The following is a 13,177-nucleotide window of genomic DNA, read 5'->3' on the forward strand; positions in this document are numbered from 1 at the left end:
CCTTGCTAATAGTTTCCTTTGATGTGCAGAAGCTTTTAAGGTTAATTAAGTCCCATTTGTTTATTTTTGATTTTATTTCCAATATTCTGGGAGGTGGGTCATAGAGGATCCTGCTGTGATGTATGTCGGAGAGTGTTTTGCCTATGTTCTCCTCTAGGAGTTTTATAGTTTCTGGTCTTACGTTGAGATCTTTAATCCATTTTGAGTTTATTTTTGTGTATGGTGTTAGAAAGTGTTCTAGTTTCATTCTTTTACAAGTGGTTGACCAGATTTCCCAGCACCACTTGTTAAAGAGATTGTCTTTAATCCATTGTATATTCTTGCCTCCTTTGTCAAAGATAAGGTGTCCATATGTGCATGGATTTATCTCTGGGCTTTCTATTTTGTTCCATTGATCTATATTTCTGTCTTTGTGCCAGTACCATACTGTCTTGATGACTGTGGCTTTGTAGTAGAGCCTGAAGTCAGGTAGGTTGATTCCTCCAGTTCCATTCTTCTTTCTCAAGATCGCTTTGGCTATTCGAGGTTTTTTGTATTTCCATACAAATTGTGAAGTTATTTGTTCTAGCTCTGTGAAGAATACTGTTGGTAGCTTGATAGGGATTGCATTGAATCTATAAATTGCTTTGGGTAGTATACTCATTTTCACTATATTGATTCTTCCAATCCATGAACATGGTATATTTCTCCATCTATTCGTGTCCTCTTTGATTTCTTTCACCAGTGTTTTATAGTTTTCTATATGTAGGTCTTTAGTTTCTTTAGGTAGATATATTCCTAAGTATTTTATTCTTTCCGTTGCAATGGTGAATGGAATTGTTTCCTTAATTTCTCTTTCTGTTTTCTCATTATTAGTGTATAGGAATGCAAGGGATTTCTGTGTGTTGATTTTATATCCTGCAACTTTACTATAGTCATTGATTAGTTCTAGTAATTTTCTAGTGGAGTCTTTAGAGTTTTCTATGTAGAGGATCATGTCATCTGCAAATAGTGAGAGTTTTACTTCTTCTTTTCCAAATTTTGCATCAAGTGGCCAAAGTATTGGAGTTTCAGCTTCAGCATCAGTCCTGAATATTCATTGGAAGGACTGATGCTGAAGTCCTTCCAATGAATATTCAGGACTGATTTCCTTTAGGTTTGACTGGTTGGATCTCCTTGCTGTCCAAGAGACTCTCAAGAGTCTTCTCCAACACCACAGTTCGAAAGCATCAATTCTTCGGTGCTCAGCTTTCTTTATAGTCCAATTCTCACATCCATACATGAATGCTGGGAAAACCATAGCTTTGACAAGAGGGACCTTTGTTGGCAAAGTAATGTCTCTGCTTTTTAATATGCTGTCTAGGTTGGTCATAACTTTTCTTCCAAGGAGCAAGCATCTTATAATTTCATGGCTGCAGTACATTTGCTTACAGTGACACTAATGTTGCTCAAGATATTGAACTGTTATAATTCACTCATGTATTTTTACTTAAAGGACTTCCCAGGTGGCACGATGGTAAAGAATCCACCTGCCAATGCAGGAGACACAGGTTCAATCCCTGGGTGGGGAAGAATCCTTGGAGGAGAAATTGGCAACCCACTCCAGTATTCTTGCCTGGGAAGTGCCATGAACAGAGGAAGGAGTTTGGCAAGCTGCAGTCTGTGAGGTTGCAGAAAGTCCGACATGACTGAGCAACCAAGCACCCACACATTTTAACTTACCAGTTTTTGAAGGAAGTTATTTTCAGCCTTTGTGAATTCTCTGTTGATGATTTTCTTACTTAGGTTTTATCCCATTAATTCTTCACAGGTGAAACCAAAAAGGTTGCCGTTTTGACCATTTTGGATGACTCTGAGCCAGAGGATGATGAAATCATTGTGGTTAGTTTGGTGTACACGGAAGGTGGAAGTAGAATTTTGCCCAGTTCCGACACCGTCAGAGTGAACATTCTGGCCAATGACAACGTGGCGGGCGTTGTTGGCTTTCAAACCACTTCCAGATCTGTCATAGGTCCTGAAGGTGGGTTCTTTTTATTGCTGAGCACATTCACTCTCTTTTCCATGGAGGTAATTTTTTGTCTTGTCTTTTAAAGTTTCCCATTTTTACAAATTCTTTCATTATTTTGTACAGCTGGGTCTGTTAATATATGTGGAGCTTATTTGGGAGAGGGCTGTATAACTCGATCTGTTTAACTCGATTCAGGAGCCTCACAGATTGGTATTGTGTTCTAGCTTGCCACTCCCCACTAGTGTGATTTTAAGGAAGTTGGTCAAACCTGGGATGCTCAGCTTTCTCATCTGTTAAATTACGGGAAATACTATTTCCTTCATTGGTTTCTGTGTGAGGATTAAATTAGCTCTAAATGCGAAGTGCTTAGCCTAGTTTTAGGCGCATAGCATATGTATGCTAAGGATTAAATGTTGATATTAAATGGTGAAATATTGACTGTTCCAAACAAATAGTAGTTTCTAATCAGTGACTATTTTAGCCTGGATTTTATATTTGTATGGCAGTATATTTATGAACTAAGTGCCAAATTAGAAAATTTATAAAGTATCCCCTTTTCCCATAAAAAAACAGTAATTTCTTTGAAACTTAATATTTTACCTCATTTAGGGTTTACATCAATATAGGGTTTATGTTTATAGGCTGCTTTTTGTTTGTTTAAAGCATCAGGACAATGTTTTTATCTTTGAATAATTCTGTTTGAGATAAAACTGGTATTTATAGATTGTGTTTCACTATAATTTATGTTTAAAAATAATCGTATCTCAAAGATTTAAGAAATGAAAAGGATATAGATCATGCATTTGGACTTTGGTTTTTACGATGAGAAAACTGACACACAAATTAAGTGACTGGACAGAATCCTATAGCTAGTGTTGCGGCTGTGCTGGAGACTGAGGGCATTTTAGTGTGCATCATGTTTTACCTTAGCATATTCCCAACTTGCAAGTTTATTCAACTTAATGCAAATATCTGAGACATTTTCCAACACTCTTCCCTCTTATTAATGGTTTAGAATCTCATATTGTCATAGCAACAGTGAGTAAAAGTGACTAACGAATTGCTGTAAATCCAGTCTAAAGACAGATCATCAACTCTCAAAAAATTATTTGTAGTATAATATGAGTAAAACGTCACCACAGGGTAAGTTAATCTTAATAATAATGACAACAACAATAACATTTATTGAGTGTTTTCTGCCTGCCAGACATTTTACATCCATTATTTTGCTTAATTTCAACAACAGGGCTATGAAGTGGGTATGATGATATACATCAGGTTTTGACAAGGAAACTGAATGTTTGAGGGACTACCCAGCACGTAGTTATTCATGGTGGGGCTTAAACCTAGTGCTGTCTGAATCCAGAGCGTGTGCTGTAGGGCACCTTGGGAGAAGAAGCTTTGTTTTGCTTGAACTTATGTCTACTGCAGAACTTGGCTATGCAGGAATGTCGGGTAAATATTTGAGTTGAAAGAATAATGAATTTGAGTAACAGTGTCCATGTGAGAGGAGGAAATGGGTGAGAGAAGCTGACTCTATCTCGAGTTAGACGAATTGGATTTTTAGAGATAATAGTTGGAATCAGGAAAATTACTAAGATTATGGTGATCGGAGGACGAAAGGCAAGTTGTCAAGGATGGAGCTGTGTGAAATACCAGGTGAGGGCCCAGGAAAGGCAAAAGGCAAAGGAGAGAGGGGAGAGAACGCTCTGCAGCAGAGTGGGAAGAGACCAAGATAAGAGTGTTCTCATTAGTTATCAGAAGAAAGTAAGCCTTGTGTCTGTGCCGTACTAACCTGGGCAACCAGTGAGATTAGATTCCCAAATGGACTATAGGAAGCAGTAGTAACGGCAGAGGAATTTTAGAGGAGAACTTGGGATGGACAGCAAATTACTGAGGATAAAAGACAGGATGTAGACACCCTGGGGGCAGTTAGCCCCTCAAAGTCTGATCCTCAAGTTGATGTCTTCACACAGAGTGTTTGTTGCTTCTGGTTTGTGACAAGATAAATTCAAAAATTGAAATAATCTTTTCTAGAGACTTTTATAATCTCATTTTGCTGTGAAATCCAAAAGTGATATCTTTGGGCTTATACTTTGTATGTGTGTCCTTTTGACATTTAACTTACCTACTCATTTATTTTTTTTCTGTTTTACAAAAGTGTCAGTCTATGATAGATCAAGGAAAACAAAATAAAAACCCCTTGTCTTTCACTGCTTTAGGGGTGAGAAGCACTGCCTTAGGGGATATTCAGCTTATTGGCTCTGAGAGCAAGGAAAGGAGAAAAACTGGAGAAAGCTGATATGATTATCGTATCATATCTGATACGATAAAGTAGATATAATAAATCTGCTTTATCGTATCAACCTGTGAGCATGACTTTGGTACAGGAAGTAGGACGATGGATTGCATTCATTAGTTAGTACTCGCTAGACTTTTTACATTGTAGATAGTAAAACATAGAGTATTTTGGACTTGTTTTTATTTTGTTGAAGAAATACAGAGAAGAAGGTAATGTAGAAGAAGAGGATAAAAGTGTTAGTTTCATGGAGGGTATAAATTCAGTAACCAGAAAGTATTAGATTTACTGGAGGACTTAAAAGCTGCTCTGTTGCTGCTGCTACTGCTAAGTCGCTTCAGTCCTGTCCGACTCTGTGCGACCCCATAGATGGCAGCCCACCAGGCTCCACCTTCCCTGGGATTCTCCAGGCAAGAACACTGGAGTGGGTTGCCATTTCCTTCTCCAATTTATGAAAGTGAAAAGTGAAAGTGAAGTTGCTCAGTCGTGTCTGACTCTAGCAACCCCATGGACTGCAGCCTACCAGGCTCCTCCATCCATGGGATTTTCTAGGCAAGAGTACTGGAATGGGGTTTTCAGCAATATGATGGGATTTTTTTTCTAGGAGTACAAAAGTATTTGGATGTCCTGGATCACTTTAAGGGGATTCGAACTGTAAAGGAGCTAGTGTCATAACATTCATCTTAAGGAAATCTGGATGGTGGCGGTAGTGGTAGGTTGGGGGCTCTGAAGAAACTTAGGCTCTCTGCTGGGCTCCTAGTCGTCTTGGAGAAACTGCACGTTCTGACTCCCGTGTTCTCTTTCACCTGACTGAACTTAGCCTGAAAGCCAGATTGTGGTCTCTGCAGTTTCCAACAGCTAAATATCTGCAGGAGGATGCAAACAGGAAAAATGATTGATTCTTAAAACACATGGTCCACGTGTGTTATTGGTTAAATAGCCGCTTTATCATATCAACTTGTGAGCATGAGTTTGGTACAGGAAGCAGAAAGATGAATTGCTTTCATTTATTAGTACTCCCTAGACTTTTTACATTTTCCAAATAAAAAATAAAAGAAATTTCTATTTTTTTTAGTTTACTTTTCTTTCCCTTTCCTCCTGAACCTTTTCTTAGAGTCTAAGTTAATTTTCTTTTTTTCAAAAGCATTATGTTCAGCCTCAAGAATTCAGCATTTTGTGTGTGTATTCTTTATGTTACTGCAAAATTGCATAGAGAAATATATATCACACAGAAGTTTACAAAAATGAAAACTTCAGGGTGATTCTTCAAAGATAACTGCTAAGGAAATGAAATTATAAAAATGCCATGTGTGCTTTGGGCAGTGTTAACATTGCTTTTGACCTAGTGTTGGAGTTTCATTTATGTGATTAGTTTTAAAATGTGGACTGTGCTGAACTTCTGGCTTTAGGATACATTTTCAGTTCATGGGGAAGAATTGCCCTGGTGTTTAACAATATATTGAATTCTGTAAAGTCCTACTTCTACATTTTTGTCCTAAGGCAATTGGATAGATGCCCAGTGGTAAATATTACTTTCTTTCAAATGTAATGGGCAGAATTGAGAAATATGGGAGAGTAGGTTTTTATCGCATGCTGTGTATAAATGCACTCTTTATAAATCTGTGTTAGATGGTTCACTTCACACAGCTCTGCAGCATCAGAATCATTATGTCATGTTCAATAGATTTAAAATATTTCCTTTTCTTAGAGACAGCATATATCTTTTGTAGGCAAATATTTGAACAAGAGATGTGATTCTTTAAAAAATATTTATCAAACTGCTATATTAGAAGCATTCAACTTTCTATCTTAACTGTTCTTATTGACAGTATGTGTTTCGTACTATTTGTATTTCTGTAGTTGTTTTAAATCATTTTCTGTTGTAGAGCACAGTCAATCTGGATGGTACCTGTGTACCATGTACACATGAATCTATTAAAACATGTTTCCCATATTTTAGTTTTCCATTATTGTTATACACATTGTAGTTGATGTTTATCTTTGTGAGAAGAATCCTGATTTGTTTTGCAACAAGTAGATGAAACACTCTGGGTTATTAAAACAAATTTTATGCCTAATTCTCATTTGTGTTAGGCTAGGCCAAGGGTGCATATGATAGATCATGTGCTTAGAGTTAAAATGTATCACTGACTTTTGCTAGACTCTCGACTTCATATCAAGATGATTTTCCAGGAGTTAGACTTTTCCGTAGGGGAGGGCCCTCCCTAGGGCTTCATCTTGGGAAAAAACTAAAAGCAGTGCGTCGAGACATTTGTTATCTGAAAATTTGACTTTCCCTCTCTAGGCCTTATCTTTTGTCCTTCCCTTATATTTAGAAAACTGAGCACCTATTTCTAATTTTTTCCTTTTCCTATATTCTTTGACTCCTTCTCTAGGTAGAAGGTAGCTTTCCGCTAACGTTTCCTAGGAGCATTTCAAATGGACCTGATTCTTAGCAGTCTTCCTTAAAGAGGCAGAGTTTTTTGATTAATAGAAAATCTTCACATCATTCATACTATTGATATGATTTTCAGTAGCTTTATACAATTATGTGTTTAAGGAATGTTTGATTTACCTTTTATGAGTGTGTGTTGTGCTTCAAATTGTGTTTCTTGTCATATTTTCTTGCAAGTTACTTGCGTGGTATCGTTAAATTTTCAAAAGTGGTCTTAAAATTGGTATTAGACTGAGTATTTTCACATGTAATAAGTTCAGAGGAGATTTTACATCTTCTTAGCATTTCATTTTTAGTTTCACTTTTAATGATGTATTTATTCCCAAATCTCTATGTACCATCTTACAACTGTAATTTTTTATTATGAAATGTACAGGTTCCCCTTCAACATGGGTTTTCATTGATCTACATTTTTTTTGCCATTTGTATTTTTATTACATATTTAGTAGTTTTTCAAACTTACATAATTTTCATTTTTAAATATTACTATGTTTCCTTGAAATCCATGACTCTATATAACTTTTTATTTGTGTCATCAGACAACACTGTAGGTGAAACAGCTTCATAACTCCAAAGGTCTCTCCATGGCTTTCAATAATAAACCCTTGTGGAATTCTGCATGGTATACAAAAGAGCTACTCTAGGGTTTCATGACAGTGTCTGTGTTTTATTCCTCTGAGTTATACAAGTATAAATGTTTTGGATGGTATGGCAATTATTGCTGACTGTACCCATTCTTTCAGTTATATCCTAACCTTTGGACATTCTAATAGTGTTTCCTTTCTGTTTCGAAAAAATCCAAGTCATAGCCTCCTAACATGATACAATTAAAAATTTTTTTCATATTGAAACATTTTAAAATGTATACATTAAATATTGAATTGTTTGGGAAATTTTATTTAGAAGTCTATCTGATGTTTTTGCTGTCTTATATTTTCTGCTGTCCCAAAATAATTTATTGCATTAAAGTTATGTGTGCTCAAATTTAGTATGAAAAATTTTTGTTTATTAGTAATTAAAAAATTGAGGGTAAGAGGAGAAAGGGGTGACAGAGGATGAGATGGTTGGATGGCATCACTGACTCAATGGACATGAGTTTGAGGAAACTCAGGGAGATAGTGATGGACAGAGAAGCCTGGTGTGCTGCAGTTCATGGGGTTGCAAAGAGTCAGACACGACTTAGTGACTGAACAACAACAAATTGAAATTAAGATAATCTCTAAATTAATTAATTTATGATATTTTAAGAAACCTGTTAGAAGTAATTATTTAATTTTTTTATTTTCAAGAGTAAAAAAGCTGTGGTAGTTAAAATATATTTGGAAAAGCTGTTCATATTTTTATTGCTATTCTCCTTTAAAAAAGGTCAGAAGTATTTAACTTGTTTAGATAACTAAATAAAAGTGATTTTTTAAATGTATATGCATAGATTTCAACTATATGTCTGTGCTATAAAATTTGAATAAGGATGTGTTCTTTTAAAGCTTTTTAAACATTAATTCACTTATCTTTTAAAAATTATTATTATATTTTAGTACTATGCTTAGTATAATGTGTTCATCATCATCAGAATTTTGAATGCAGCATATTTTCAGCAAGCCATCACCAGTTTCCATAGGAGCTTACTTTTCACTTTAAGTAATTTAGAAGAGAAGTCTGTTTTGATTTTCTTAAGTTTTATAAAGTATTATATGAGGATAAAAGCCAGGAATGGAAAGTATCTAAAATGCCTCAATTATCCAGGAAGGATAACTGTAACTTTGGTGAAGTTACAGAGGTTGATATACAGATTTGACACTTTTCCTTTGTATTTCTTTTTATAAAACAAAATCATTGATGGTATATGTAAGTTACAATTTAAAGAAATGTGATTTTCAGGTATTTGCAAGCATTTTTATGCATGCATTGTGTAAAATCACATTGCATACCAGTGTAAGGAATTTGTGTCCTTTTGAGAAGTGAAGAAAGAATTTACTTATATTATTGCGAGTTTTGACCATGAGGACTTAATTATTAAATTTTCAGAACATTTCTGTTCTGGTGCATGTTTTGGAGTGTATAAAAAGTTTGTGTTTTCCATTTTAGCATGTGCTTTTTAACTTTTACACATTAAACTTCCTGAAGTTCTACTAAATGGAAGTATTTAGAAGTGGAATCAGCAGTAATGTGTTAACAAGCACTAAGCATGTATAAAGCTTCTAGAAAATTGCAAACAGACCAGGTTTGTAATGTTCTTAGAAAAGGCGTTGTAGCAGTTGCATGTGTGGGATTTGGGTTTTGTTGACTTCAAATGAATAAGTTCATTTTACATTAAACATTCATCAATTTGTACATTTGACTTGCAGGAGAAATCTTACAGTTCCATGTGATAAGAACACCCCCTGGTCGAGGAAATGTTACTGTTAACTGGAAAATTATTGGGCAAAACCTAGAATTCAATTTTGCTAACTCTACTGGTCAACTCTTCTTTCCTGAGGTAATAGCACCAAGAAAAACTGCACTAAACTTCTTGGAGGAAACTGTGTTTTGTGAGGAAAATGGGAAAATTCTGATGATATAATAGAAGGATTGACAGAGATTGATGAGGGAGCTACTTCCTTAGGAACTCAAAGGATTTCTAAGACTTCAGGAGGGGGTTTGTTTTTGTACATGTGCTTGCATGACTAGATCTCCTTTAAGCAAACAGAAAACGCTGGCTTCGTATCTGGGGCAAGCCCTCTCGGCCTCCTGCCCGCCCAGTGTTGGTGGCAGCTGTGTCATTCTGCAGATGATGAGCACTCTCGTCCCTCTTTGCTTACTCCTCACTCTCTTGGAACGTTAATTGCCCTTGGAACTTAAATGTTTCACTGCTATGAAACAGCTAATATAGCCCTAGAAACAAATGTCTTTTTATCTCTTGTTCACACAGTGTTTTTGAGCTTGCATTTAGGTATTCTTTCTGATATTTGGAAAGAAGATGATTGGTGAAAGATAGCTATGTAAAAGCAGCTCTTGGGTACTAAGTTAGTGCTACTTCACTGTTACTCTTCATCTTCTCTTTTCCACCCTCACTTGATAGGAATTCTCGTTTGCTGACGTGTTTAATTCTTTTTCTCTTCATTTCCACTGCCTAAACATAAGCCAAACCTTTATAACCTTCTCCCTTGATTACTTGATTACATTTGACTTCTGTTAACTGGTTCCCTAAAACACTGGTCTTGTTTTCCATACTCCAGTTATTCCCATTCACCACTGCCATAGAAATCTCTCCGGACAGTTGCATTGTCTGGAATTTTTAGTAGTGCTACATTGCTTATTAGATAAGATCTACATACATTAACTCAGCACTCAAAATCTTCTCGTTTGTTCTCTATCTACTTTAAGCCTGTTTTCCTAGGAGTCATGTTTTCCTTTTTAATATATAATTTATTTTTAAGCCACAGAACAGTGTACGTGAAGCTATGTTTGGGTGCACGGTTTATAAAGACAGTAAAAGTAGAAGATAGTTTGTGCTCAGTGACAGTAGAGGGATGAATTTCTTTGTGTTTGATACAGGGATCATTGAATAAAACAATATCTGTGCATTTGTTGGATGACAATATTCCTGAGGAGAAAGAAGTATACCAGGTCATTCTGTATGATGTCAGGACACAAGGTAATGCAGAATTTTATTGTTATTTTTCTGGTATGTTATTTTCAGAAAAAATAATAGTTGCTATCTATATTTAACGATCGGAGAAGGCAATGGCACCCCACTCCAGTACTCTTGCCTGGAAAATCCCATGGATGGAGGACCCTGGTAGGCTGCAGTCCATGGGGTCACTAAGAGTCGGACACGACTGAGCGATTTCACTTTAATTTTTCACTTTCATGCATTGGAGAAGGAAATGGCAACCCACTCCAGTGTTCTTGCCTGGAGAATCCCAGGGACGGGAGAGCCTGGTGGGCTGCCGTCTGTGGGGTCGCACAGAGTCGGACATGACTGAAGCGACTTAGCAGCAGCAGCAGCAGCAGCAGCAGCAATATTTAACGATTAGGTGGATACCGATTTAAAAAATGTTACTTTAAATATCATCTGCCCTGTAACAGTTTAGATCCAAACAAATCAGCTCAGCATGAAAATACTTATAGATTCAGTTAAAAACTCTAGAATTTTTGCTAAGTATTTCCTATGGAATAAAATACATCTCCAAAGGTAGAATTTGGTGAAATTAATTTTATACTCAGTTCAGTTTAGTCGCTCAGTTGTGTCAGACTCTTTGCAACCCCATGAACCGCAGCACGTCAGCCTCCCTGTCCATCACCATCTCCCAGTTTGGATTCTGGATCAGTTATATGGGATAAATTAGATTTAGTAATTTGTGTAAGTAATCTGGGTATTTTCCTCAGTTTCTGATCACTTTCTGTAATTCAGATGACCAGTACAGCAACTAATAACAATAACTGGTCAAGCAAGAAAGAATCAGGATTTACTGCCTAAGAAGAAGAGAGGTAAAAGGTAGCTTCTGTTAGAGAAGTAACAGTAACCACTTTCTCTTACTTCACTGTGTTTCAGAGGGTGAGATTATATTTTAAGTGTTTAGCAGTTAATGCCAAATCACCCTTAGATTTCTTGTGGTCCCTGACTTTCTTAGGAGTATCACCAGCAGGCGCAGCTCTGCTCGACGCTCAAGGATACGCAGCTGTTCTGACCGTAGAAGCCAGTGATGAACCACACGGAGTGTTAAATTTTGCTCTTTCATCAAGATTTGTTTTGCTGCAGGAGGCTAACACAACAGTTAAGCTTTTCATCAACAGAGAATTCGGATCTCTAGGTTTGTGTTACTCTAGAATGAATGGAATTTCCAGGCAGGTGCTTTTTAAGTATTCTACTAGGGTGGATGAAAGTCATTGCTAAAATAAACCATGAATGGGGAAAAAAATGAATATTGTACTATCTAGTGTCACAAAATGCTGTACAATGTACAGTCATACAGCATATGATAGCGGGTGGGCTATGGGTCCACTAACTGAGCTGGGCTTGGCCCAGGGTGACTCTGTTCCAGTATGCCTCTCATTCTTCTCCTGCCACCGGTAGAGGCACTGAGGGCGAGCAAAAACATGCAGACTCCATCAGGTCTAGGTTCAGAACTAGCACACAGTCACTTTGTCTTTGCGCTAGCAGCCAAAATAAGTCACACAGTCAACCCAAAGTCTAGAGACAGGGTGGTCTGCCTTGCCCACAGCGCAGTATCACTGAGCCATTACATGGTAAAGGCCAGAAACATAGGAAGGGGTGAAGAATTGGGGGCCAACAGTGTAGCTACTGAGGTGCTTTTACAAAAGTCAAAAAGCTCGTAGTGTTATTTTTAAAAATTTATTTATTTTTAATTGAAGGATGTTTGCTTTACAATATTGTGTTGGTTTCTGTCATTCATCAACATGAACTGGCCATAGGTATACCTTTGGCCATAGGTATACCTTTGGTATACCTTTGTCCCCTCCGTCTTGAACCTCCTATTTTTTAAAAAAATTTTAATTATAAAATCTTTTCCCATCCAATTCACTTAGGAGCAGTTAATGTCACGTATGCCACAGTTCCTGGAATGTTGAGCCAAAAGAACCAGACAGAAGGAAACCTCGCTGAGCCAGATGTGGACTTTGTCCCGGTCATTGGCTTTCTGATTTTAGAAGAAGGGGAAACAGCAGGAGCCATCGACATTACCATCCTTGAGGTAAAACACTTATTTTGCTGTTGCTGCACTAAACGTGAATAGCCAGGTAACAAGTAGAAATCGATTAAATGCTCTGGTGCCTTTAAATCAGCTTATTTCTTTCTGTGATTTCTTTTTTTAACCACACAGGGATTCTGTTCTTGTCTAGACAGGGTCATCTGTTGTTGTGTATTTTATTATAGAAACAACTTTTGATAAAGAAAATTTCTTTAGAGAAGTCCCCTTTAAGATGGCATTGGCCTGAGAGATTCCAGAGGAGCATTTTGATTACTCCGAAGGATTCATTGGAGCAGTGAAGCCATGTAGGTCAGGTCTTAGTTGTTAAGACTGGTTAAATTAGAGATAGCAGGAAACTCACCAGAGGCTGATGGTATAAGATGTGATTATGGTCAAGCTTAAAGTAATCATTGGTGACTGAAATTGTGTTTTAAATGATTTTTCACATTGCAGAATCTTGTGCTGCTTTGGGACCTGGTGTTTCAACTACCTAAATTCACTTCCAAGAGGTTTATGAAAATAATACCTATGGAGAGAGTAGGAGATGACTGTGAGGCAGAGGGTGGAGGAGGGAGAGAGTGAATATTGCTTTAGAAAATGAATTTTCAATTACTGTGTATTTTGGGGGTTCTGTTTCTTAAAAATTCTTATTTTCTCAGAAGCTTTTTACATTTACAAAATTATAAGTACTAAACCATCGACCATCTGAAGTCGGTAAAGAATGTTTTGTTCATTACTGTGACACT

General features: G+C 36.8%; 1 protein-coding gene across 8 annotated transcripts in view; it reads left to right on the forward strand.

Annotated features, from left to right (window-relative positions):
• ADGRV1 (adhesion G protein-coupled receptor V1) overlaps positions 1–13,177 on the forward strand; it is a 542,962-nt gene that overhangs the window by 122,872 nt on the left and 406,913 nt on the right. For all 8 annotated transcript variants that reach the window (XR_015168196.1, XR_015168195.1, XR_015168194.1 and 5 more), the window contains 5 exons: positions 1,790–1,999; positions 9,087–9,217; positions 10,276–10,375; positions 11,355–11,534; positions 12,271–12,434. Coding sequence is in view for 5 of the 8 variants with exons in the window: in XM_086413045.1 (XP_086269171.1) it covers positions 1,790–1,999; positions 9,087–9,217; positions 10,276–10,375; positions 11,355–11,534; positions 12,271–12,434 (785 nt within the window). In the remaining 3 variants the exon portion in view is untranslated. The remainder of the gene's footprint in view (positions 1–1,789; positions 2,000–9,086; positions 9,218–10,275; positions 10,376–11,354; positions 11,535–12,270; positions 12,435–13,177) is intronic.

The sequence above is a fragment of the Bos grunniens genome, chromosome 7 (assembly GCF_055505025.1).
Source record: "Bos grunniens cultivar Pamir isolate PY7600 chromosome 7, Bosgru_T2T1.0, whole genome shotgun sequence".
Taxonomy (NCBI): Eukaryota; Metazoa; Chordata; class Mammalia; order Artiodactyla; family Bovidae; genus Bos; species Bos grunniens.